This window comes from Piliocolobus tephrosceles, chromosome 6 (assembly GCF_002776525.5).
Source record: "Piliocolobus tephrosceles isolate RC106 chromosome 6, ASM277652v3, whole genome shotgun sequence".
In the NCBI taxonomy this organism is placed as follows: domain Eukaryota; kingdom Metazoa; phylum Chordata; class Mammalia; order Primates; family Cercopithecidae; genus Piliocolobus; species Piliocolobus tephrosceles.
The window spans coordinates 147,032,029-147,053,207 of record NC_045439.1 but is presented as its reverse complement, the minus strand read 5'-3'; the positions used below and the strand labels follow the sequence as shown (position 1 = coordinate 147,053,207).

At 60.3% G+C, this 21,179-nt stretch overlaps 1 protein-coding gene across 1 annotated transcript in view; it reads left to right on the top strand.

The window, feature by feature from the left end:
* Positions 1–21,179, top strand: part of SPTBN5 (spectrin beta, non-erythrocytic 5) — a 46,291-nt gene that overhangs the window by 23,883 nt on the left and 1,229 nt on the right. Inside the window, exons 33-68 of the mRNA XM_031935732.1 lie at positions 139–318; positions 1,593–1,796; positions 1,976–2,125; positions 2,566–2,670; positions 3,059–3,226; positions 3,696–3,845; positions 3,960–4,151; positions 4,290–4,385; positions 5,873–5,988; positions 6,109–6,223; positions 6,962–7,075; positions 7,213–7,334; positions 7,577–7,739; positions 7,938–8,126; positions 8,366–8,443; positions 9,091–9,263; positions 11,644–11,734; positions 11,876–12,022; positions 12,909–13,046; positions 13,125–13,381; positions 13,580–13,766; positions 14,028–14,240; positions 14,899–15,095; positions 15,217–15,421; positions 15,667–15,861; positions 16,440–16,595; positions 16,878–17,083; positions 17,229–17,418; positions 17,681–17,857; positions 17,943–18,044; positions 18,344–18,478; positions 18,810–18,881; positions 19,279–19,365; positions 19,497–19,588; positions 19,710–19,795; positions 20,630–20,720. Of these exons, the coding sequence (XP_031791592.1) occupies positions 139–318; positions 1,593–1,796; positions 1,976–2,125; positions 2,566–2,670; positions 3,059–3,226; positions 3,696–3,845; positions 3,960–4,151; positions 4,290–4,385; positions 5,873–5,988; positions 6,109–6,223; positions 6,962–7,075; positions 7,213–7,334; positions 7,577–7,739; positions 7,938–8,126; positions 8,366–8,443; positions 9,091–9,263; positions 11,644–11,734; positions 11,876–12,022; positions 12,909–13,046; positions 13,125–13,381; positions 13,580–13,766; positions 14,028–14,240; positions 14,899–15,095; positions 15,217–15,421; positions 15,667–15,861; positions 16,440–16,595; positions 16,878–17,083; positions 17,229–17,418; positions 17,681–17,857; positions 17,943–18,044; positions 18,344–18,478; positions 18,810–18,881; positions 19,279–19,365; positions 19,497–19,588; positions 19,710–19,795; positions 20,630–20,720 (5,339 nt within the window). The remainder of the gene's footprint in view (positions 1–138; positions 319–1,592; positions 1,797–1,975; positions 2,126–2,565; positions 2,671–3,058; positions 3,227–3,695; positions 3,846–3,959; positions 4,152–4,289; positions 4,386–5,872; positions 5,989–6,108; positions 6,224–6,961; positions 7,076–7,212; positions 7,335–7,576; positions 7,740–7,937; positions 8,127–8,365; positions 8,444–9,090; positions 9,264–11,643; positions 11,735–11,875; positions 12,023–12,908; positions 13,047–13,124; positions 13,382–13,579; positions 13,767–14,027; positions 14,241–14,898; positions 15,096–15,216; positions 15,422–15,666; positions 15,862–16,439; positions 16,596–16,877; positions 17,084–17,228; positions 17,419–17,680; positions 17,858–17,942; positions 18,045–18,343; positions 18,479–18,809; positions 18,882–19,278; positions 19,366–19,496; positions 19,589–19,709; positions 19,796–20,629; positions 20,721–21,179) is intronic.

The following is a 21,179-nucleotide window of genomic DNA, read 5'->3' as shown; positions in this document are numbered from 1 at the left end:
CCCTCAGGGCCTCCCATGGGCCTACTGTGCATGGCAGGATGTGGCCCAAGGGGGCCAGAGTTCCCAGGCAAGGGATATATCTGTGGGATAGTCAGGAGGACGTGACCCTTGCCTCCCTGTTCCCTGCCCCTCCCGCAGCTGCAGGAACTGCTGGAGACTGCAGTCAGGGTGCAGAAGCTGTGCCCGGGGCCTCAGGCCCATGCGGTGCAGCAGAGGCAGCAAGCTGTGACGCAGGCGTGGGCAGTGCTGCAGCGACGCGTGGAGCAGCGCAGGGCCCAGCTGGAGCGGGCACGCCTCCTGGCCCGATTCCGCACAGCGGTGAGGGCTCCCGCCCCTTGGGTGGCGTGTATGTGCATGTGTGTGTGCTGCGCCACGCATGGGCATGCACGCATGAGGCCCTCCAGCTCCGGAGGGAGAACAAGCACGAACTCGGGCGGGAGAGAACGAGCACACAGAGGTCAGTCTGGCTGGTCAGGGGCTGAGCACATGGGCGTAGCAGTGACACCTTAGGGTCTGGGTCAATGCCAGCAAGGTGAGTGGCAGGGCAGTCATGCGGGGTCCCAGCCGGGGCTGAGAGTAAGAACGGCCCAGGAGAGCTCATAACTGGAGACCCAGATGTTAGACAGTGACCTCTGAATCAGCCAGCATCTAGTCAATGTCCGTCTTCAGCCGCCTGCTGAAGCTGCGGGTGGAGAGAGGAGGGCAATATAGAAGCTATGGAAGGTGGAACTTCTGCCCTCGTGGAGCCCTCCTTCCTGGGCAGATGAGCCAGAAACCCAGAGAATCAGACTGGAACAGTGGGTCCTGGCCACGGGGTGTCCCTGGCATCCCCCTGTCCTGGGACCTGGCAGACCAGGAGGCCCCAACTGACACTACAAAAAGGCTTGAGTTTAGGGACCCAACTCTGCTGCTTTGCTGGCAGTGTGAGCTTGAGCAAGGCACTTAACCCTGGGTTCGTCACGCACTTAGCGTTTACAAGACTGTTTGTGCTATTTACCCTTCCTTCCTCTGTGCAATGAGATATGTGGTCAAGGACCTGAAGTCCCTCCAGCACCAGTCTTGTGTAGTTGTATACAAATCAGCAGAAGACAGTCTGTAAGGGTTAAGTTAGTAATTCAGAGAACAAGGAGAGCAGTGCAGTGTCCAATACCAGGGAAGACTTCACCAGGCAAAGGCGGCCAAGAGGCCCTTGAAGAGCAGGTGAGCTTTCTTTCCCCATCAGGCAGTCTTGATGAGGCTGATCTTGCTGTAGGTGCCAGTCCTCTCGTGGCCTCATCCAGGTGAGCTCTGTAGAGATGGGAAGGCAGGAGGAGGAACTTCTAAGCAGCAGGGTCAGCAGGAGCACAGGACAGAGATGTGTCGTGGTGAGGGTCTGGCTCACGTGGAGGATTCGTGGTTCTGGGAGGATTGGGTTGGATGAGAACAGAGAAACCAAGTGACAAAGGGCCACATGTGCCTCACCCGAGGACCTGACCCAGGTCGGCTCGAGCTGTGTGAGGAGTGGACTCAGGTGGGCTGCGGTTGCCTCGGCGCCTGGTTTCCTGCTGAAACCTGGCCCTCACCCGGCTCTCCCTCCGTGTCTCCGGGATCAGGTGCGCGACTACGCCTCCTGGGCAGCCCGCGTGCGCCAGGACCTCCAGTTGCAGGAGAGCTCGCAAGAGCCCAGCAGTGGCCCGCTGAAGCTCAGTGCCCACCAGTGGCTCCGGGCGGAGCTGGAGGCCCGAGAGAAGCTGTGGCAGCAGGCCACCCAGCTGGGCCAGCAGGCACTCCTGGCTGCAGGGACACCCACCAAGGAGGTGAGCCCCCTTTCCTGGTGCCCCCCAATATCCTAGCTGACCTAGCCTGTGCCTGGCCACCTGGTGGCCCGCCCTACTGTGCCATGCTGACCTTTCCTCAGAGGCTTCCCTCAGGATCCAGTCCTCACCTCACCCACACCATCCTCCCCAGCCGAAGCTCCTCACATGTCCATCCCTAGGTCCAAGAAAAGCTTCGAGCCCTGCAGGACCAGCGGGACCAGGTGTATCAGGCCTGGGCGCGGAAGCAAGAGAGGCTGCAGGCTGAGCAGCAGGAGCAGCTCTTCCTCAGAGAGTGCGGCCGCCTGGAGGAGATCCTCGCGGCCCAGGAGGCAGGTCCCGTCCCGCCCTCACACTCCACACAGCCTCCTGCTCCTCCTTTCCGTTCTCCTCTCTCTGCTCAGTCCCTTTCCTCCTGCCTCTCTGGCTTTTTCTCTAATATGGGGCAGCTGTGCCTGAGTCCTTCCAGGTGACCTGGGTGAAGCGCTGAGGCCCTTGAGCTTCCACTGGCATCCCCAGCCCCTACCCCAGACTGAGCCCCGAGGAAGTTGGCCAGAGGCTGGTTGTGCTCCCATGTGGTGCAGAGGTTGGGGTGTCACAGCCTCCCAACCTGGGCTCCCACTCCTCCTCACAGCTCCACGCCAAGCTCGGCGGGCACTCCTAAGGCCCTGCTATACCCAGACTGCCCATGGGCACAGCCTAGCACAGACTGTAGCTGGAGGGGCTGGCTGGCTGGAAGGCTTGGTGGCCTCTGACTTTTCTGTGAATCCAGGTCTCCCTGAAAACCAGTGCCTTGGGGAGCTCGGTGGAAGAGGTAGAGCAGTTGATTCGCAAGCATGAGCTCTTCCTGAAGGTTCTGACTGCCCAGGACAAGAAGGTAATGGGCTCGGGAGGCCTGGGCGTGGTCAGAGTGTGGGGGTCGGGAGAGAGTCCTGAAGGGGGTCACAGGGAGCTTGGTGTGTTCCCGGAGTCAGTGCTGATGAGCCTGCGAGGCTGAGGGCCTGGTTGGGGCTGACTGAGCAAGTTGTATGTGTGGCTCAAGAAGAGGGTCCAGGGTGAGATGGGCCACACTGCAGAGACCCACGGAGGGCATCTGGCTCTGTGCACACCACGTGGTCCTTGGGGAGCAGACTGGTCTGGCTTGCGGCTGGGAGGATCAGACACCCCTCAGCCATGCGGGGCTGAGGAAAGGGCTGTGAGCCCTGCGGGCCAGGCCCTGGCCCAGCCCAGGGTGGGAGAGCAGTAGCTGTGCCCCTGCCCCACAGGAGGCAGCCCTGCGCGAGCGGCTGAAGACGCTCCGGCACTCCCAGGTGCAGGACCTGCTTCCTGCCCTGCTGCAGCGCCGGGTGAGAGTGAAGGAGCTGGCGGAGAGCCGGGGACACGCCCTGCACGCCTCCCTGCTGATGGCCAGCTTCACCCAGGCCGCAACCCAGGTCAGAGGGCACCCCCAGCCCAGGGCCTTCCACTGGGACCACTCAACCATTTTCAGCTGCCTTCACACCACAACACTGTGAGGCAGAAACAGGTTCAGGGAGTGGATGGCTTTCCCAGAGGCTGTGCTGGAGCTCAGAACATGGGATCTAAGCCCTTTGTGTGGAGACCCCACCAGTGCCCCGAGCTGTAGCAGGGCCAGCTCAAAGAGAGGCAGGGAAGGGAGCGGAGCAGCCCAGGGTCCCAGGAGTAGGGGCCACACCTCCAAAACGAGAGCCCACCCAAGGCCCTGCCCGGCTGCATCCTGCAGCACGTCTTCTGTCTTCCGGAGCTAGAACCTTCAGGGCTCATTTACCAGGTGCTGCCCACTCTACCCCTGAGGCCAGCCTCCTGGGAATGGCTAGGGCTAGGCCTGTGGCATCTGGGGCCCAAGGCTGCAGAGCATCTGCGTTCATGTCCCACCCCCACCAGGCTGAGGACTGGATCCAGGCATGGGCCCAGCAGCTGAAGAAGCCGATCCCTCCTGGGGACCTGAGAGATAAGCTGAAGCCCCTGCTGAAACACCAGGCCTTTGAGGCTGAAGTCCAGGCCCGTGAGGAGGTCATGACCTCTGTTGCCAAGGTAACAACCGGGCCCTCAGCCCCATGCCTGCCCCAAAGTGTGGCCCAGGGGTGATGTCGGTCTTAGGAGGAAGCGCGGCAGGCAAGATGTCCTGTGTCCCCTCTCTGCCTCCAGAAGGGAGAGGCTCTCCTGGTACAGAGCCACCCTCGAGCGGGAGAGGTCTCCCAGCGGCTGCAGGGCCTGCGGAAGCACTGGGAGGACCTGAGGCAGGCAGTGGCCCTCAGGGGCCGGGAGCTGGAGGACAGGCGGAACTTTCTGGAGTTCCTGCAGAGAGCGGACCTCGCAGAGGCCTGGATCCAGGAGAAGGTATAGCCCCAGCCAGCGGGGGAGCTGAAAATGGAGGGAGGAGCCCTCCCTTGACAGGAGGGAGCCCCAGCAGCAGGTGCCAGGAGCCTGGGTTGGTTGGTACTCAGAGCGCTCCCTCCCGACCCTCGGCCTTCACAGGAGGTGATGATGAATGTTGGTGACCTGGGCCAGGACCTGGAGCACTGCGTGAAGCTCCGACGGCGGCTTCGAGAGTTCCAAGGAACCTCGACCGGGGTGAGGGGGCCTTGCTGGGTAGAGTTGGCCATGCATCCCTCACTGAAAATCCAGTTGAGAGCAGGGAAGGAGTGTGGGCTGTAGATCAGTGCATGGGCTCCATGCCTGCTGCTCCCATGCCCTCGGGCAGGCTCCCTCCTCTCACCTTCGCTCCCTCCTCTTTAGAATGGGGGTAGCACTCACCTCAGAGGTAGGAGCATGTGCGTGGTTGCAGATACGTGAATCTCCAGCTGTGATAAAACTTCGTAGACCTATCCGCCTCTGCCACACACAGATGCATACTTGCAAAAACTGATAAAATCTGAATGAAGTCTGGTCTAGTTGGTAGTAGTATACCAGTGTCAGCTTTGTGGTTTTAATGTTATATAGGATGCTGCTGTAAGGGAAGCTGGGGAAGGGCACATGGACCTCTCTGCGGGACTTTTGCAATTTCCTGTGCATCTATAATTATTTCAAAAACTCTTAAAAAGATGAGACATATGCCTGGATGCAGTGGATAATCAGCACCCGCCTTCAGTGTGACTATTTCAGCGTCTCAGCGTCTCCTCCTCATCCCACACCCGCCCCCTTACACATACACACACCAAACATCTATTTCTCTTATGTGGTGTACAGGGAAATAAAATTGGCAAATGTATTCGCAGTCGGATGTTAAAGACCAAATGTGCTAACCTTGTCTCCCTGGTACATGTACGTATAACTTTTTAAAAGGTGGCAGTGCTTAAACCTAAGACATCCTTTGCTAATGGCAGCATTTCACAGATGCTGTGCCAGATGCTGTAGTAGGAAGAGAGCTAGACTTTAAAGGAGCTGGGCTTGAATCCTGGCTGTGCCACAAAGGAGTCACGTTAGCCTCGGAGCTCTGATCTGGCATCTATAAAAGGAGAAGACTGGGCCAGGCGCGGTGGCTCACGCCTGTAATCCCAGCACTTTGGGAGGCCGAGGCGGGCAGATCACAAGGTCAGGAGATTGAGACTATCCTGGCTAACACGGTGAAACCCCATCTCTACTAAAAATACAAAAAAGCCGGGCGTGGTGGCGGGCACCTGTAGTGCCAGCTACTCGGGAGGCTGAGGCAGGAGAATCACTTGAACCGGGGAGGTGGAGGTTGCAGTGAGCTGAGATTGTGCCACTACAACAGTGTGACAGAGGGAGACTGGGCAACAGAGGGAGACTCCGTCTCAAGAGCTGTAAGTGAGCACGTGCCCACTCTCCCCCTCCTACGTGGTATCCAATGCAGGGATCCCATTTTCTGGCCTTAGAGGTGACTCTGGGGTTGCAGGCTCCAAGCCGATCTTATTCACTTCACCTGGACAGGGTGACCTCGGTCACCTGCCACAGGGGAGGCAGGAAGCAGTTCCTCCCACTGCCCGAATATGCTGTTCCTCGTGCTCTGGGGCCCAGGCATGCTCCCAGTGCCCACTGAGGTGGGAAGAAGGGGCTCTGCGTGGGGGGTGCCAGTGCCCTCACCCGTACTTCCCCTGCAGGACACAGTGGGTGATGCCCGCATCAGGAGCATCAGTGACTTGTCACTGCAACTCAAGAACCGGGACCCTGAGGAAGTCAAGATCATCTGCCAGCGGCGAAGCCAGCTCAACAGCAGGCCAGTACCAGGCTGGGGAGAACCGAGGGGCCGGGGGAGGGGTGGAGGGCCGCCGCCCGAGGGGCCGGGGGAGGGGTGGAGGGCCGCCGCAGGCTCCACATCACACCACCCCTCGGCCAGGTGGACGAGTTTCCATGGCAACCTGCTCCAATACCAGCAGCAGCTCGAAGGGGCCCTGGAAATACACACGTTGTCTCAAGAGCTGGACAGTGTCACCGAGAGGATTCAGGAGAAGGTATGTGGTGGAAGCCGGTCCCGGCAGGGGCTGTGAGCAAATGTGGTCAGGGAGGGGGCGCTGCCTAGAGTCTCCCATGTGTCTCCCCCTTCGCTGGCCTCTCCTGTTCAGCTGGGTACTTGGGGGTGGGTCCTATCAGGGCTGCACCAGGGACATCTGATGGGCTGGCCCTTGGCATCAACTCAGGACCGGAGAAGCACCTATTGCAAGCTCAGCAGGGGGCTTCCCTGTCTCCTTTCTCCCCCAGATCCTGGTCCCCAGACACACCGCAGGTCCAGAGGCCAGAAAACACCCTCTGTGTTTCCTCCCATCCCCGAGGAAGCCCAAACCCTCGGGATGTTTGCCTTGGGACTGTGTTCACAACCACAGAGCCCCAGGCTGAATCTGGCAGAGTTAGAACCCGGTCTGGGAAGCCCTCGTGTGAAACAGGTGTCTGCCGAGGCCTGTCTGTCCATCCTTGCTCTATTTTCTTTCTCCTTAAGGGATGAGAGTCGAATGAGACAGTGTACAGGGAAGCAGCACACACATGAGGTTCTTCCCTCAGAGGAGACTCCAAATCCAGAGCTGCTCCTCTGAATCGTCCCCCTCACATAAGGAAGAGACTGGCCCTCAAAGCCAGGGCCGGGAGATCACGCTGGGCGCTTGCTGTGCACACAGAAGCCGCTGGCCGGGCCCTGTGCCAGGAAGGAGGAGCTGAAGCAAAGGCCCAGCAGGTAACTGGCCGTGCCTCTCCCCCAGGAAGCCCTGCTCCAGGTCCTGGACTGCGGGAAGGATCTGGAGAGCGTGCAGAAGCTGCTGCGGAAACACGAGTTGCTGGAGCGAGAAGTGCTCCCCATCCAGGCCCAGGTGGAGGTGCGCAGCTGGCTGTGGAGCTGGGCCCAGGGCACCTCCTCAGGGGGACCCTGGGCAGAAGCGGGGAGGAGGGGATATGGGATGCCAGGGTGGCCCAGGGCTCCCCTGCCTCAACCTCTGACCCCGGCTTCCCCCAGTCCCTAGAGCGTGAGGTGGGCCGCCTGTGCCAGAGAAGCCCTGAGGCAGCCCACGGCCTCAGGCACAGACAGCAGGAGTTGGCCGAGAGCTGGTGGCAGCTCCAGAGCGGGGCCCAGAAGCGGTATGAACCCCGCAGGCCTTGCCTTTGCCGACCCATCCTCCGGCATCTCAGTCCCCACACCTCCCCTCAGCCCTTGTGTTCCCCTGGGATTTTTTCTCCACCCTGCAAATTACTGTCCTCCCAGTAACTCCCAGCCCGTGGGCCCTCCTGTGGTTGAGGGGATTCAGGGACAGAAGACAGCAGTGGGCGCAGGGGGGAGGGGTTTGAAGGCCTGGGAACTAGCTGATGAGCGCTGTGGGCAGGAGGGAGGCGCTGGATGCCTTGCACCAAGCTCAGAAACTCCAGGCAACGCTGCATGAATTGCTGGTCAGTGCCCAGAGGCTGCGGGCTCAGATGGACACGAGCCCCACTCCTCGCAGCCCTGTGGAAGCCCGGCGTATGTTAGAAGAGCACCAGGAGCGCAAGGTGAACAGGCAGCTGGTCCAAGCCTTTCCCAGACCCTCACCTCCGCCCTTTCCTCTCCTCGCCTTGTTCTTGGGCCTCCTGGGTGTCCCGCCCTGCCTGTCTCCTCCAGCCTCCCACTCCTCAGCTGCTTCCCCACCTCTCCTCCTGCCTGCTGGGCTGCTTCCAGTCCCCAGTGATCTGAGCCCAGTCCCGTTCCAGGCCGAGCTGGACTCCTGGACAGACAGCAGCAGCCTGGCCCGAAGCACTGGGCAGCGACTGCTCACAGCGGGGCACCCCTCCACGCCCGACATTCGCCAGGCCCTGGCTGGCCTAGAACAGGAGCTGAGCAGCCTGGAAGGGGCCTGGCAGGAGCAGCAGCTACAGCTGCAGCAGGCCCTGGAGCTACAGGCAGGCACAATCGCATCCCCAGCCTGCATCTCGGCCCCACCCGACAGGGCCTGCGCTGACCCCACAGCCTCTGGTCAAGGCTAAGGCTGGAGGGGCTGCTGGACCACGGACTTCCCCACCACTCAGCACTCTTGCCTTCCAGGACCCTGGTTCCCCAACCTGTGCCACCGGAAGGGTCACTCCACCTCCAGTGGCTGGACCCTCTGCCGACTGCCTCTTGCCTTTTCCTTTGTTCCCAGCTGTTTCTGAGCTCCGTGGAGAAGATGGAACATTGGCTTAGCAGCAAGGAAGACTCCCTAGCCAGTGAGGGTCTGTGGGTAGGTGTCCAGCGGAATGGGCAGGAGGGGCATCCTACAAGAGCAGCGTTTGGGATCAAACCAGCCAGTGCTGCCTGAGCTCCCCAGGCCAGCAATCCTCCCCTTCTGGGGCGTCTCCCCACTTGGGGCCACATCCGTCACTGGGCAGTTACTTACCTGTCATCTGGAGCAGTTCCCACGCAGCTGTGGGCAGGCCCCACCGCCAACACCAAGGAGCTTCAAGAGTGCCTGTGTGGCCCTGACCCATTCTTGCTGCCTCACCCCCGCCCTCCTCACTTCCCAAATGCCTAGAGGTTCGCTTTTCCTGCCCCTGCCCCAACCCTGTAGCAGACAAGTGTAACTCATAGGAGACCTCAGAGGATAACTGGAGACTAACAGTCCTCGGGGGAGTGCAGAGGAGGGAGCGCTCACCTTACGTGAAAAAACTCTGCCTGCCGCGGACATTCTGGCTCTTGATCCCTATCCCAAATGCCTCCCCTGGCTGGGAATCACTGTCCTAAAGCTGGAACGGCCTTGAGGGACGTATTTGGGTGGAGCAGCTGCTCTGTGGATGAGCATTTGGTAGGATGTTCTAGGTGGGAAGGCAGGTAGCCTGGGATGGGAGGCGGCAGCCCCGTGGACAGTATTGGGTTCCCCACCCCCACCAGGACCCCTTGGCCCCCATGGAGCCCCTTCTGTGGAAGCAGAAGATGCTGGAGCGGGACCTGGAGGTGCAGGCAGGAAAGATCAGTGCTCTGGAGGCCTCGGCCCGCAGCCTGCACCAGGGTGGACACCCCGAGGCCCCGAGTGCCCTGGGCAGGTGCCAGGCCATGCTCCTGAGGTACCGGTGGCTCTGGGGTGAGGGATGCTGTGGGCGGGCTGGCACAGGCATCTGACATCCCGGGTCTTCCCTTCCTACCCTTCCACTGCTTGGCCCAGGCTCACCAGTCTTTTCCAAGGACTGAGGTCAGATGCCGGGGGTCCCCACCGCCCCTGGCCCTGCAGTGTGTCTGCCTGTTATGGACATCAAACACCATGTGGAAAATCCCACTTCCTTCTTCGTTCAGTTGAGATCAAAGGGAGTTTAAAGAGAGGCTTATGCTAGGAGACCAAGAGGAAACCATCTCACGAAACGGAAGGGCAGGGCCAGAGGTCAAGCATCAGCCTTCCAGGGCCACAGTCCTGAGTCCCGATGCTGCCCACTAATGGCAGGACTCAGGCAAGGTCCTCCTCACGGCAGCTGAGCCTCACATCCCGGGCTCTGAGGGCTGTGATGAGGATGAAAGCATGGTGCTGGCCCCACAGGCAGGCTAGCAGAAGTTTTAGCTCATCTAACGCAAGTTCAGACACAGATGCATGTGACCTGCATGGCCCATGAGACCCCAGCTCTGCAGTATTTTTTTCCCTGTGAAAGCTCATCGGGTTTGGCTGCTTCATGCGGCTCCTCAGACTTTTAGATCAAGGGAAATAGGGTCAAAAGCCAGATCCCAGACTGGTGAGGGCTTTTGTCCTTCCCAGAGAGCCGACCAGCGCCCACAAATGCCGTGGCTCCTTGTGCTGGTGTCCTGGCAGTGGTCGGGGCCAGCCCCTCTCCATTCTTGCAGGTGGATCACACCTAAGTACCTGTGGAGTTCTTTGAATTAACAGAATGCAAACATTGCTGGCCTCTGTCACCACCCACTACTCCCCCAGTCACCTTAGGTGGTTCCTGGCAGGCCCAGCTGCCCCCAGCACGGTGCCACCCTGACTTCTAGCCCCTGGCTTCCGCCCTCCTGCAGGAGCACGTTTCTGTTCAGTCCAGCCTCTCCGCACCCGCCCCTCCCCACACACTCGCACCAGCGTGGGGAGGAGTGCGTGGACCTGAGGAGGGGGGGTGGGTGGGGGGGATGTCAGAACTTCTATTTACTTTATAGATCTCAGTTTCTATTTTTGTGCATGTGGCATTATACTTAATATTGGTACAGAGGTACCTGTGTAATATATAAATCAAATTATTAAATATTATATAAATGTTAGATATTACATATTATATATAGGGAGGCCCTGCTTTAAAAATTCTTGCTAATAGCAATGCCTGATCAGAAAAGTGGTTTAGACAGTATATTAGCCTATTCAGACAGCTGTACCAAAATACCACAGACTGGGTGGGGTGGTAGAAACCAGCAATCCCCCAACCTTGTTGGCGCCAGGGACCAGTTTTCTGGAAGACAGGTTTTCCCAGGGGATGGGAGGTGGCTCCTGGATGACACTGTTCCCCCTCCGATCGTTGGGCATTAGATTCTTATAAGGAGCCTGCAACCTAGATCCCTCGTGTGCGCAGTTCAAAACAGGGTTCCAGCTCCTGGGAGAATCTGTTGCCAGTTGATCGACGGGGGGCAGAGCTCAGGCACTCATGCTCTGCAGCGCACTTCTGTGCAGCCGGTTCCTAACAGGCTGCGGACTGGTGCCGGTCTGCGGCCCAGAGGCTGGGACCCCTGGAATAAACACTCTTCTCACAGCCCTGGAGGCTGCAGGTCCACGGTCCAGGTGTCAGCAGTCGGTTTTCTCTGGAGGTCTCCCTGTTCTGGCAGAGGTGCCTTTGCCCCGTGCCTTCCCCCCATGCTTGTGTCTGCCCCAGCTTCCTCCTCTCATAAGGACACATAAGGTCACAGTGGATTAGGACCCACCTATATTTTCACTTCATTGCCTCTTTTAAAGACACTGTCTCCAAAACCAGTTCTGGGGTTAGGCCCTCAGCATAAGAACTCAGGGGTACAGGCCGGGTGCAATAGCTGTATTCCCAGCACTTTGGGAGAACGAGGTGGGTGGATCATTTGAGGTCAGGAGTTCAAGACCAACCTGGCCAACATGGGGAAAGCCCACCTCTACTAAAAATACGAAATTTAGCTGGGCGTAGAGGCATGAGCCCTTAGTCCCAGCTACTCGGGAGGCTGAGGCAGGATAATTGCTTGAACCCAGGAGGTGGAGATTGCGGTGAGCCAAGATTGTGCCACTGCACTCCAGCCTGGGTGACAGGGCGAGACTCTGTCTCAAAAAAAATCTCGGGAGTACGAAATCCGGCCCATAACAGCCACATGTACAGAGGTGGAGTGCAATGGACCTTTATTCCAAAGGAAACTCCAGACGCCGAATATATTCATACCCGAGAAAGGCTAGGCTGAACGGGCACCCCACCCGGCCCCGGGGGTGGCTCCAGGCCCACAAGCCTCTCCTCCTGGCAGGAAGGAGGCGCTCTTCAGGCAAGCCGGGACCCGCCGCCATCGCCTGGAGGAGCTCCAGCAGCTGCAGGCCTTCCTGCAGGACTCCCAGGAGGTTCGCCTCGCTCAGAGAGGGAGGCGGTCACGGTGGGGAAGGAGTCGACCCAGGGAAAGGCCACACTTCCTCTGGGGCATCCCAGAGGTCGGGGGAAGGCGAGAGCCCTGGACCGCAGGCCTGTCCTGCCCATGTGCCCAGGTGGCCGCGTGGCTGAGGGAGAAGAACGTGGTGGCCCTGGAGGAGGGTTTGCTGGACACAGCCACGCTGCCAGCACAGTTACGGAAGCAGCAGAACTTCCAGGCGGAGCTGGACGCGAGCAGGCACCAACAGCAGGAGCTGCAGCGGGTGAGGCCCTGTGGGCAGCAGGGTGGCGGGACAGCTCTCCAGGGAGAGCACAGGACGGTGCCTCAGAGCTGGTGCTGAACCACAGTAATGGTGGCCAGTGTTATCCAGTACTTTCTGTGTGCAGGTACCTGGCTAAGCGGTTGTGTAGGCGGAAGTGTAGTGAGAAGTAGTTGCTTCCCCTGGGTGAGGGGCACCCTCTCCAAAAATGACACCTTTTCAGTAATTTTAAAGATGACATTTTGATGTGAACAGGATATAGCCAGCAGTCCTGTGAGTGAAGGAGTCAAAACATAGCCAGTTTTTTTGAGACAGGTCTTGCTCTGTCGCCCAGGCTGGAGTGCAGTGGCAAGATTTCGGCTCACTGCAACCTCCGCCTCTCAGGCTCAAGTGATCTTCCCAGCTCAGCCTCCCAAGTAGCTGGGATCACAGGCCTGTGCCACCACATCCGGCTACTTTTTTGTATTTTTGGTAGAGAAGGGGTTTCGCCATGTTGCCCAGGCTGATGTCAAACTCTCGAGCTCAGGTGACCCACCTGCCTCAGCCTCCCAAAGTGCCGGGATTACAGGAATGAGCCACTGTGACCAGCATGGCACTTTTTAAAACATTCTCTTTTCCACCTGCAAAGGCAGATCCTGACCCCAGGCTGGCTCCTTCTGATATAAATCACCCTGCTAAGTATTTTACATGACTTATTTAAACAAAATAACCATTATTTTCTCTGTGATATGGATGAGGAAAATGAGGCTTAGGTAAAGAAAGTTGCTCAAGATCACGCAGCTGGCCTGAAGGGACTCTGCAGCTGTGGTGCTGGTGGTCAGTGTCAACACAAGTGCCCTGGTACCAGCGGTCCTGAGTCCACAGGGGGTGTTTCATGTTGTGGCTGCAGGAGGGGCAGAGGCTACTGCAGGGGGGCCACCCAGCCTCGGAGGCCATCCAGGAGCGACTGCAGGAGCTGGGAGCACTCTGGGGTGAGCTGCAAGACAACTTCCAGAAGAAGGTGGCCAAGCTCCAGAATGCCTGCGAGGTAAGGTTGTGTGGGCTGTGGGGTGGCTGGCCGGGCTCCAGGCCTCTCCCCTCCTGCCAACCTTGCTTTCTACCCTAGGCCCTGCGTCTGCGGCGGAGCATGGAGGAACTGGAGAACTGGCTGGAGCCCATCGAGGTTGAGCTGAGAGCCCCCACGGGGGGCCAGGCCCTGCCTGGGGTGGGCGAGCTCCTAGGCACACAGAGGGAGCTGGAGGCAGCAGTGGACAACAAGGCCAGGCAGGCTGAGGCGCTGCTGGGCCAGGCCCAGGCCTTCGTGAGGGAAGGCCACTGCCTTGCCCGAGATGTGGAAGAGCGGGCCCGGCGGCTGCTTCAGAGGTAGATCCTCCCGTGCCCTCAGCTTCTCTTCCCTGCCTTCCTGGAGGGACCGCCACCCCTGCCCTCTAACTGATGTCTTCTCACTTTCTCCCTCTGCCCATGGTGAGGGCCACAACTGGGTGATCTGTGTCACCAGGTACCCCTAATATTGACAACCGTGGTCCCTGCCTCCCTGGGTCCCACCCTCTACCACTGCAGGTTCAGGAGCCTGAGGGAACCCCTGCGGGAGCGCAGGACGGCCCTGGAGGCCCGGAGCCTCCTCTTGCAGTTCTTCAGGGACGCCGATGAGGAAATGGCCTGGGTGCAGGAGAAGCTGCCTCTGGCCGCTGCCCAGGACTATGGCCAGAGCCTGAGCGCGGTGCGGCACCTGCAGGAGCAGCACCAGGTATGGGCCCCCGGGGAGGGGAGGGGAGGGCCGGCCCTCGCATGTGAGCGGGGCTCCTCCACCAAGGAGACAGCACTCTCTGCGGCCCAGCCAGGAGCTCTGCCTGTGGGGGCTTCTGGAGTACTCCGGATTCTTTGGGGGTCATGGGGACAGGGAACTCCTTGGAGACAAGTTAGTGGGGTCCTGTGAAGCTTCAAGCACAACTGTGGGAGTCCCCCAAGGGTCAGCAACCTCCCCATCCTCCTGCCTCCTCCCCCACAGAACCTGGAGAGTGAGATGAACAGCCATGAGGCTCTGACCCGGGTGGTGCTGGGCACTGGGCACAAGCTGGTGCAGGCAGGGCACTTTGCCGCCCACGAGGTGGCCACCCGGGTGCAGCAGCTGGAGAAGGCCATGGCCCACCTGCGGGCAGAGGCGGCAAGGAGACGGCTTCTGCTGCAGCAGGCTCAGGAGGCCCAGCAGTTTCTGACTGAGGTGAGGGGAGTGATGGGCAGGGCACAGCGGGCGGGCCTGGAACCCAGGGCGAGTGCAGCCGGGAGGTAACTCCAGGGCTCCGGGCCTGGGCACCTTTCATCTCCTCCACTCAGTGGTCTCCTGCCCCCAAAGGCTTCCTTCCACATGTTTCCCAGAACACAGCTGCTGGCTGGGTTGGCTTTTGTCTTTTTTCCCTCTAGACCAGTGGTTCTCAACCAGGGCTTTACATGAGAATCACCTGGAACCTTCCCTGGATGATTATACCTCAATTACTTCAGAATGGTGAATACAATTGTAAAGGAAGAAAAACAGAAGTAAATGAAGTAAATAGGCTAATAAATGAAAGGGAGAAACACTGCAAGGAATATTTGCTAAAACTTGGTTTTATTTTATCAAGTGACAGAAACAAAATCTATGCCTATGAACCAAGAATAAAGTGTCTATTTTGCATGGAAAAAAATCACCTGGACCCTTTACAAAACACTGCCACCCTGGCTGTGTTTCGGACCAGATGAGGCTGCTTAGGAGTGGGGCCAGGCCCAGGAAGCGCAACAGCTCCCAGGCAATTCCCATGTGCGGCCAGGCTGAGCATCGTGGCTGTAAATCCTGAGCCCTGGAGGGTGCCCCAGCAAAACAAATCTCCACTCTGTCACCCCAGCTCCTGGAGGCGGGATCCTGGCTGGCCGAGCGGGGCCACGTCCTGGACAGTGAGGACATGGGCCACAGTGCTGAGGCCACACGGGCCCTTCTGCGGCGGCTGGAGGCCACCAAGAGAGACCTGGAAGCATTCAGCCCACGCATCGAGCGGCTGCAGCAGACAGCAGCACTCCTGGAGAGCAGGAAGAACCCAGACAGGTGCGGGGGGAGCCGCGCCATCCGAGAAGGAGCAGAGAGAAGCCCCCTACAGAGGTGGCAGGAGACTGCTCCAGCCTGGAGAGGAAGGGCTGCAGTCCAGGCTGTCGCTGTCTTCCTGCAGCCCCAAGGTGCTAGCCCAGCTGCAGGCAGTTCGGGAGGCCCAGGCAGAGCTGCTGCGGAGGGTGGAGGCCAGGGGGCATGGCCTGCAGGAGCAGCTGCAGCTACACCAGCTGGAGCGAGAGACCCTGCTCCTCGACGCCTGGCTGACCACCAAGGCGGCCACTGCTGAGTCCCAGGACTACGGGCGGGACCTGGAGGGCGTCAAGGTGAGTCACTCCTGAGCAAACCTCGCGGGCAGTGGGCAGAGGCCGAGGAAGGCCTGCCTTGGGATGAAAGGGTGGCTGGGGAGTCAGCAGAAAGGAGCTTGGAGAGGGTGTCCTAGGGAGGATCCCGATGGTTCCAGAATCAGGGCTGAGGGACTGCAGAGCCACCAGTCTGCTGAGCTCTTCCTGACCTTTGAGAGCTCATGGTGCCATCTCGAGTGACCCTGCCGGGCCTCACACCTTTGCAGGTGCTGGAAGAGAAGTTTGATGCTTTCAGAAAGGAAGTTCAGAGCCTGGGCCAGGCCAAGGTGCATGCCCTGAGGAAGTTGGCGGGCACCCTGGAGCGGGGCGCACCCATGCACTATCCCCACATCCAAGCCCAGAGGAGCCGCATTGAGGCCGCTTGGGAGAGGCTAGACCAAGCAATAAAAGCCCGCACAGAGGTAGGTAACCATAGGCCGGGCCGAGCTAGGGGGTCTCAGAGTCTTCAAAAACTCCCTGTAAGCCCTCCCTACCACAGGCTTTGGTTCCAGCAAGACATACACCCTGCTGGCCTCCAGCGGATGCGCCTTCTCCCTCAGCCGCTCAGGTTTCTTCCAGGACTCGGCTGTAGCCCAGGACATTCCATCTCTGCAGGTCCTGGGCTGGGGCTGCCTCCTGAGCTGACCCTGGCTCCCAGCCCCACGAGAGGCACTATAGGTGGTACTGCCAGGGCCAGCTGGATCCCCGAGAACCAGCCTGCTCTCTCACATGGACCCAACACCTCGTGTCTGCCTTTCCCTGAGATGCACAGGAGGCCCTCTCCTCTCCCCGCCCTCCCCACCCCCTGGCCTGCCACAAGACCCGCATCGTCACGGTCACTGAGGGTCCAGCACGGAGGATGGTTTCTGTACCTGGGGACACATCAAGCCCCATGGTCCTCCTTGCTCAAAAGGAGGTGGCCCAGGAGGTCATGTCTCCAGGGAGAAAGGAGTCCTGGGAGCAGACAACAGCCCTGAGCAGGTCCTTTCTCCTCTCCCAGAACTTGGCTGCAGCCCATGAGGTTCACAGCTTTGAGCAGGCAGCAGCTGAGCTCCAGGGAAGGATGCAGGAGAAAACGGCCCTGATGAAGGGAGAGGACGGAGGCCACAGCCTGTCGTCTGTGCGGACCCTGCAGCAACAGCACAGGCGCCTGGAGGTGAGGCCCACGCCCTGCAGCCTGTCTGTCCCTGCCCAAAGGCGGTGGCTGAGGGGACCTATCTCAGCACTCCCCCAAGGTGCTAGGTGAGGGCGCTCCCACCCCAGCCTGCTTCAGCCTCCTCCCCAGAAACCCAGATCCTTCCCTGAGGGGTCCTGGGACTTGGCCCAGGTTATGCAGCAGAGTGGAGGTGGCTCCTCAGAGAGGCCTGGTGCTCCTGAATGGAGAGCACGCGTCGGCTCAGTGTGGGGACTGAGGCCTGATCTCATGCTCTGGTTGCAGAGAGAGCTGGCAGCTATGGAGAAGGAGGTGGCACGGGTACAGACGGAGGCCTGCCGACTGGGCCAGCTACATCCTGCGGCTCCAGGGGGCCTGGCCAAGGTGCAGGAGGCCTGGGCCACTCTGCAGGCAAAGGCCCAGGAGCGAGGCCAGTGGCTGGCGCAGGCTGCACAGGGCCATGCCTTCCTCGGGCGCTGCCAGGAACTGCTGTAGGTGTCCTGCCTCGGCTGCTGGCTCAGCTCTGCCCTGTGGGGTGGGGGTATCCTGGCTCTTCAGGGAGCTGGGCCTCCCTGCCCATGCCCTCCCCTGCTCCCCAGCCAGCCCTGACAATAGCTCCCTTCCCTGACCCTACAGAGCATGGGCACGGGAGAGGCAGGAGCTGGCATCCTCCGAGGAGCTGGCTGAGGACGTGCTGGGGGCTGAGCAGCTGCTCGGGCAGCATGAAGAGCTGGGGCAGGAAATCAGGGAGTGCCGCCTTCAAGCCCAGGACCTGCGGCAGGAAGGACAGCAGCTGGCGGACAACAGCCACTTCATGTCCCCGGAGGTGCGAACACAGAGGGTGGGCCTGGGGTTGGGCTGGGGATGCAGCCTGATCGCCAAAGGCCTCGGGGCCCCTCACGGGCATGGAAACCAGCAGGCCAGGAAGGCTGGGCGCAGGCAGGGAGAGAGGCTGGGAAGGGGCAGGTGCGGGTCTCACAGCCTTCCCTCTGCACTTCCATTAACACTTGGCTCTCCAGCCCTGCCCTGCCTTGCCCAGGGTGGGAGCCCTACCCAAGCTGTCACCCCTAGCAGCCCCTCCCCGCCAGGTGACAGAGTGTCTGCAGGAGCTGGAAGGGCGGCTGCAGGAGCTGGAGGAGGCCTGGGCCCTGCGCCGGCAACGCTGTGCCGAGAGCTGGGGTCTGCAGAAGCTTCGGCAGAGGCTGGAGCAGGCTGAGGCCTGGCTGGCCTGCCGGGAAGGCCTCCTGCTGAAGCCCGCCTATGGGGTGAGTGGGGGTCCTGCCCCTTCGCTGGCTACCAGGCTCCGGGCGCCCCCCGAGCTGGGCCTCACCCGAACATGCTTCTCCCCAGCACTCAGTGTCAGAGGTGGAGTTGCTGCTGCACAGACACCAGGACTTAGAAAAGCTGCTGGCAGCCCAGGAAGAGAAGTTTGCCCAAATGCAGAAGAGAGAGGTGAAGAGTGCCTCCGCTAGGGGCTGAGGGCTGGTGGGGGAACAGTCCCTCTCAGCCTGCAAGTCAGGGTCTCCAGGACACTGAGCCCTCACCCTGCCTCACCCACTCCTTTCGCTGGCCAGCTGCGGTGGTGGGAGAGGCACCATGGTGGACTGGGTGCCAAAGCTGAAAGAGCTAGTGAGGGGGAGGCAGGCCCCCTCTGACCGGGAGGGATGGGGGAGGGGAGGTAGACGGGAGCCCGAGGCGTGGCTGGTCTCCCTGACCTGGCTCACCTTGCCCATCTTGCCCCACTCCCCAAGATGGAACAGGAGCTCCTGCTGCAGCCACAGGAGCTGAAACCTGGGAGAGCTGGCAGCTCGCTGACGTCCTTTCAGTGGAGGCCCTCTGGACACCGGGGGCCAGGAGCGCAGCTGGCTGAGACAAGGGGCCCCCAGGCAGGTGTCCCCATGGGGCTGCAGGCACCCCCAGCGTTGGTCTCCCTGGAGTGTGCAGGGGCTGGGGCTGTGGGGGTGAGGGCCCACACCCTGGAGCCAGTGCTGGGAGCCCTGGGCACAGGAGCTGAAGGTCATTAGGAATAAAGACGGCTATCTACAGCCATGCCACCCTGCACACGCCCAGTCTCATCTGATCTTGGAAGCTAAGCAGGGTCGGGCCTGGTTAGTACTTGGATGGGAGGAATAAACAGAGCAGGGGGCAGTGGGTGCCTCACCCGCCTTCCTGAGGGTGCTGGTCCTGACATTTTCAGGCCCCATCTTGTATTTTCAGGATTCAAAGGGTGCCCCCACCATGGAGGGGCCTTTGGAGTTCAAGCAGCACCTGCTGCCTGGCGGGAGGCAGGTAAGTGTCTGGAGATTCCTTCTCTAGGCAGCCCCCACTTGCAGTAAAACTTGAGGGGCTGGGAAGAGCCATCTGGGCCTGGCACCCTTGCACTGTGACCTTGGGCAGATGCCACCCCCCACCATGCTGTCCAGGCAGTTTGGTTCCTTGGGGCCCTTTCCAGCTTCCCCCCCCCGCTCAGGAGGTGCTGGGATTCCTCCTCCCTCCCTGCTCTTCCCCTTCTGCTTGATTTCTCCTGTCAGAGCCCCTCTGTGGCTTCCCTTTCCCCATAGGGACTTTGGTCCAATCCACTGCTTTTCCTGGGAGGCTCCACACACACAGCGAGGCATGGACAGGCCCTAGCTCCAACTCCCCTTCTGCGCATGGCTCATGTGGCCTTCCCGCCTCCCCTCCACAGCCCAGCTCGAGCTCCTGGGACAGCTGCCATGGGACCTTGCAGGCCAACTCCCTGAGCCTGTTCCTGGATGAGAGGATGGCAAAGGAGGTACCAGGCGGGTGGGGGAGATGCAGACATCAGGGTGCTGGGAGACAAGGCAGAGGGGCCCCAGGACGGAGGGACCACACAGGGAAAAGCTGAGATGGCCGCAGTGACCCCTGGTTTTCATCTCTCCTCAGAAAGTAGCTTCCCTGGCCCTCCTTGACCTCACGGGAGCCCGGTGTGAGAGGCTGCCGGGCCGCCATGGCAGGAAACACACATTCTCCTTAAGGTGAGGGGAAAGACATGGACTCCGGCACGGCCCCCGGCAGCCACCTGGTTCAGTGGGGGCTGGAAGCGTGGGGGACCCCAAAGGGACAGTGGAGAGTTGGATGTGTCTGTGTGGGTGCCAGGCTGACCAGCGGGGAAGAGATCCTGTTTGCAGCACCATCCGAAGAGCAGGCTGAGAGCTGGTGGCGAGCCCTGGGCAGCACTGCAGGTGGGCTTCAGGGGAAGGACGCGGGGAGGGTGGCCGACTCCCTGGGCCCTACGCTTCTGGGCCCCTAGCGTCTTACGCATCCTCAGGTTTCACAGTTAGCATCTCTAACCCCCGAGAAGTAAGTAGGACTTACTGTTTCTCAAAGAATTTAGGTCCCAGAGAGGTTAAGCCACTTGCCCAAGATCACACAGCTAATTAGCAGCAGAGATGGGGCCAGTTTTGACCCCCAAGCTGTGTCCTGGTCCTGTTCTGCCCCTTCTGGAGTCTGCCATTCTGAGACTGCCCCAAGCCCTTCCTGCCAAGATCCTCATGGACTGTTCCAGGGGCTTTCCAGGCTCTGTTCTGTCTGACCTGGGGGCTTCTTTAACCTTCTAGTCCTCAGACAACTTTGAATGTCACCACCTTGACAGTAAGCAAGCCGGGTTCTACTCGGAGGAATATACAGACAACCCCTTGGACTACTTTCTTCCATGGTCAGCATGCTCTGCCGAGGCTCCATGTGGACACAGTGTGTTCAGGGAATTCCTCTCAAGAGTCTGTCTTCCCAGAAGCCCAAAGGGATCTTGAGTTCGGCATTCCAGAATCCCCCACCTCCTGAGAAAGGCTCAGCCTTTCTTAACTCACCTGCAAGTTTTCTAAGAGGCAGGACGCATGGGGGAAAAACCTGCCCACGAGTGCTCAGCCCACCCCGCACCCCCACGTGGGAAGGGCCTGGCATGGCCAGGCTGCCCAAGGCTGTGCTGAGCTTCCAGAAGCTGGAGGAAGGAGCAGCCGGACCTGGCACCTGCAGATGGTCTGGGCCGGGCTAACAGTGGTTATTCCCTTGCTCTGCAGCACAGAGTCTGAGCCCGGAACTCAAAGCCAAGCCTGTCAGCTCTCCAAATGAGTGCGCGACCAAGGATGCCCGGCCTGGATGTCTACTCAGGTGGGACACACGTGGGCGGGGGGAGCAGGGCGGGGAGCCCTGGGCTTCAGTGGCTGGCAGGTGCTGCCCTCTGAAGCCTGAGATTCTGGGCCTCAGACTGCCTCTGTTGGGCTGTGGGGAAATACTGCTGGACACTCAGCTGAGAGGAATCCAGGCCACAAGGCCCAGATTTCCAGACTCAACAGCGCTCCCCTCCCAGGGCTCGCTCCATGCCCTCCACAGTGTGGGGGCCCCTGTAGACAAAGCTGCCTGGGCTCCCTGGGCCCCTCCTGCCCCCGCTGCCTGGCTGCTTGTAGGAGGGGCAGCCAGGTCTCCCTCTGCCCGGTGCTGAGAGCCTGCCTGGGTTTGTTTCCCAGGGGCCCATGCCCTCCTCACTTTCCTCCCTCCTCTCTGCTCTCCAAGGCACAGCACGTTGGCAGGACGGCCAGACCCTGCCCCACCCTTTTTCCAACCCATTCT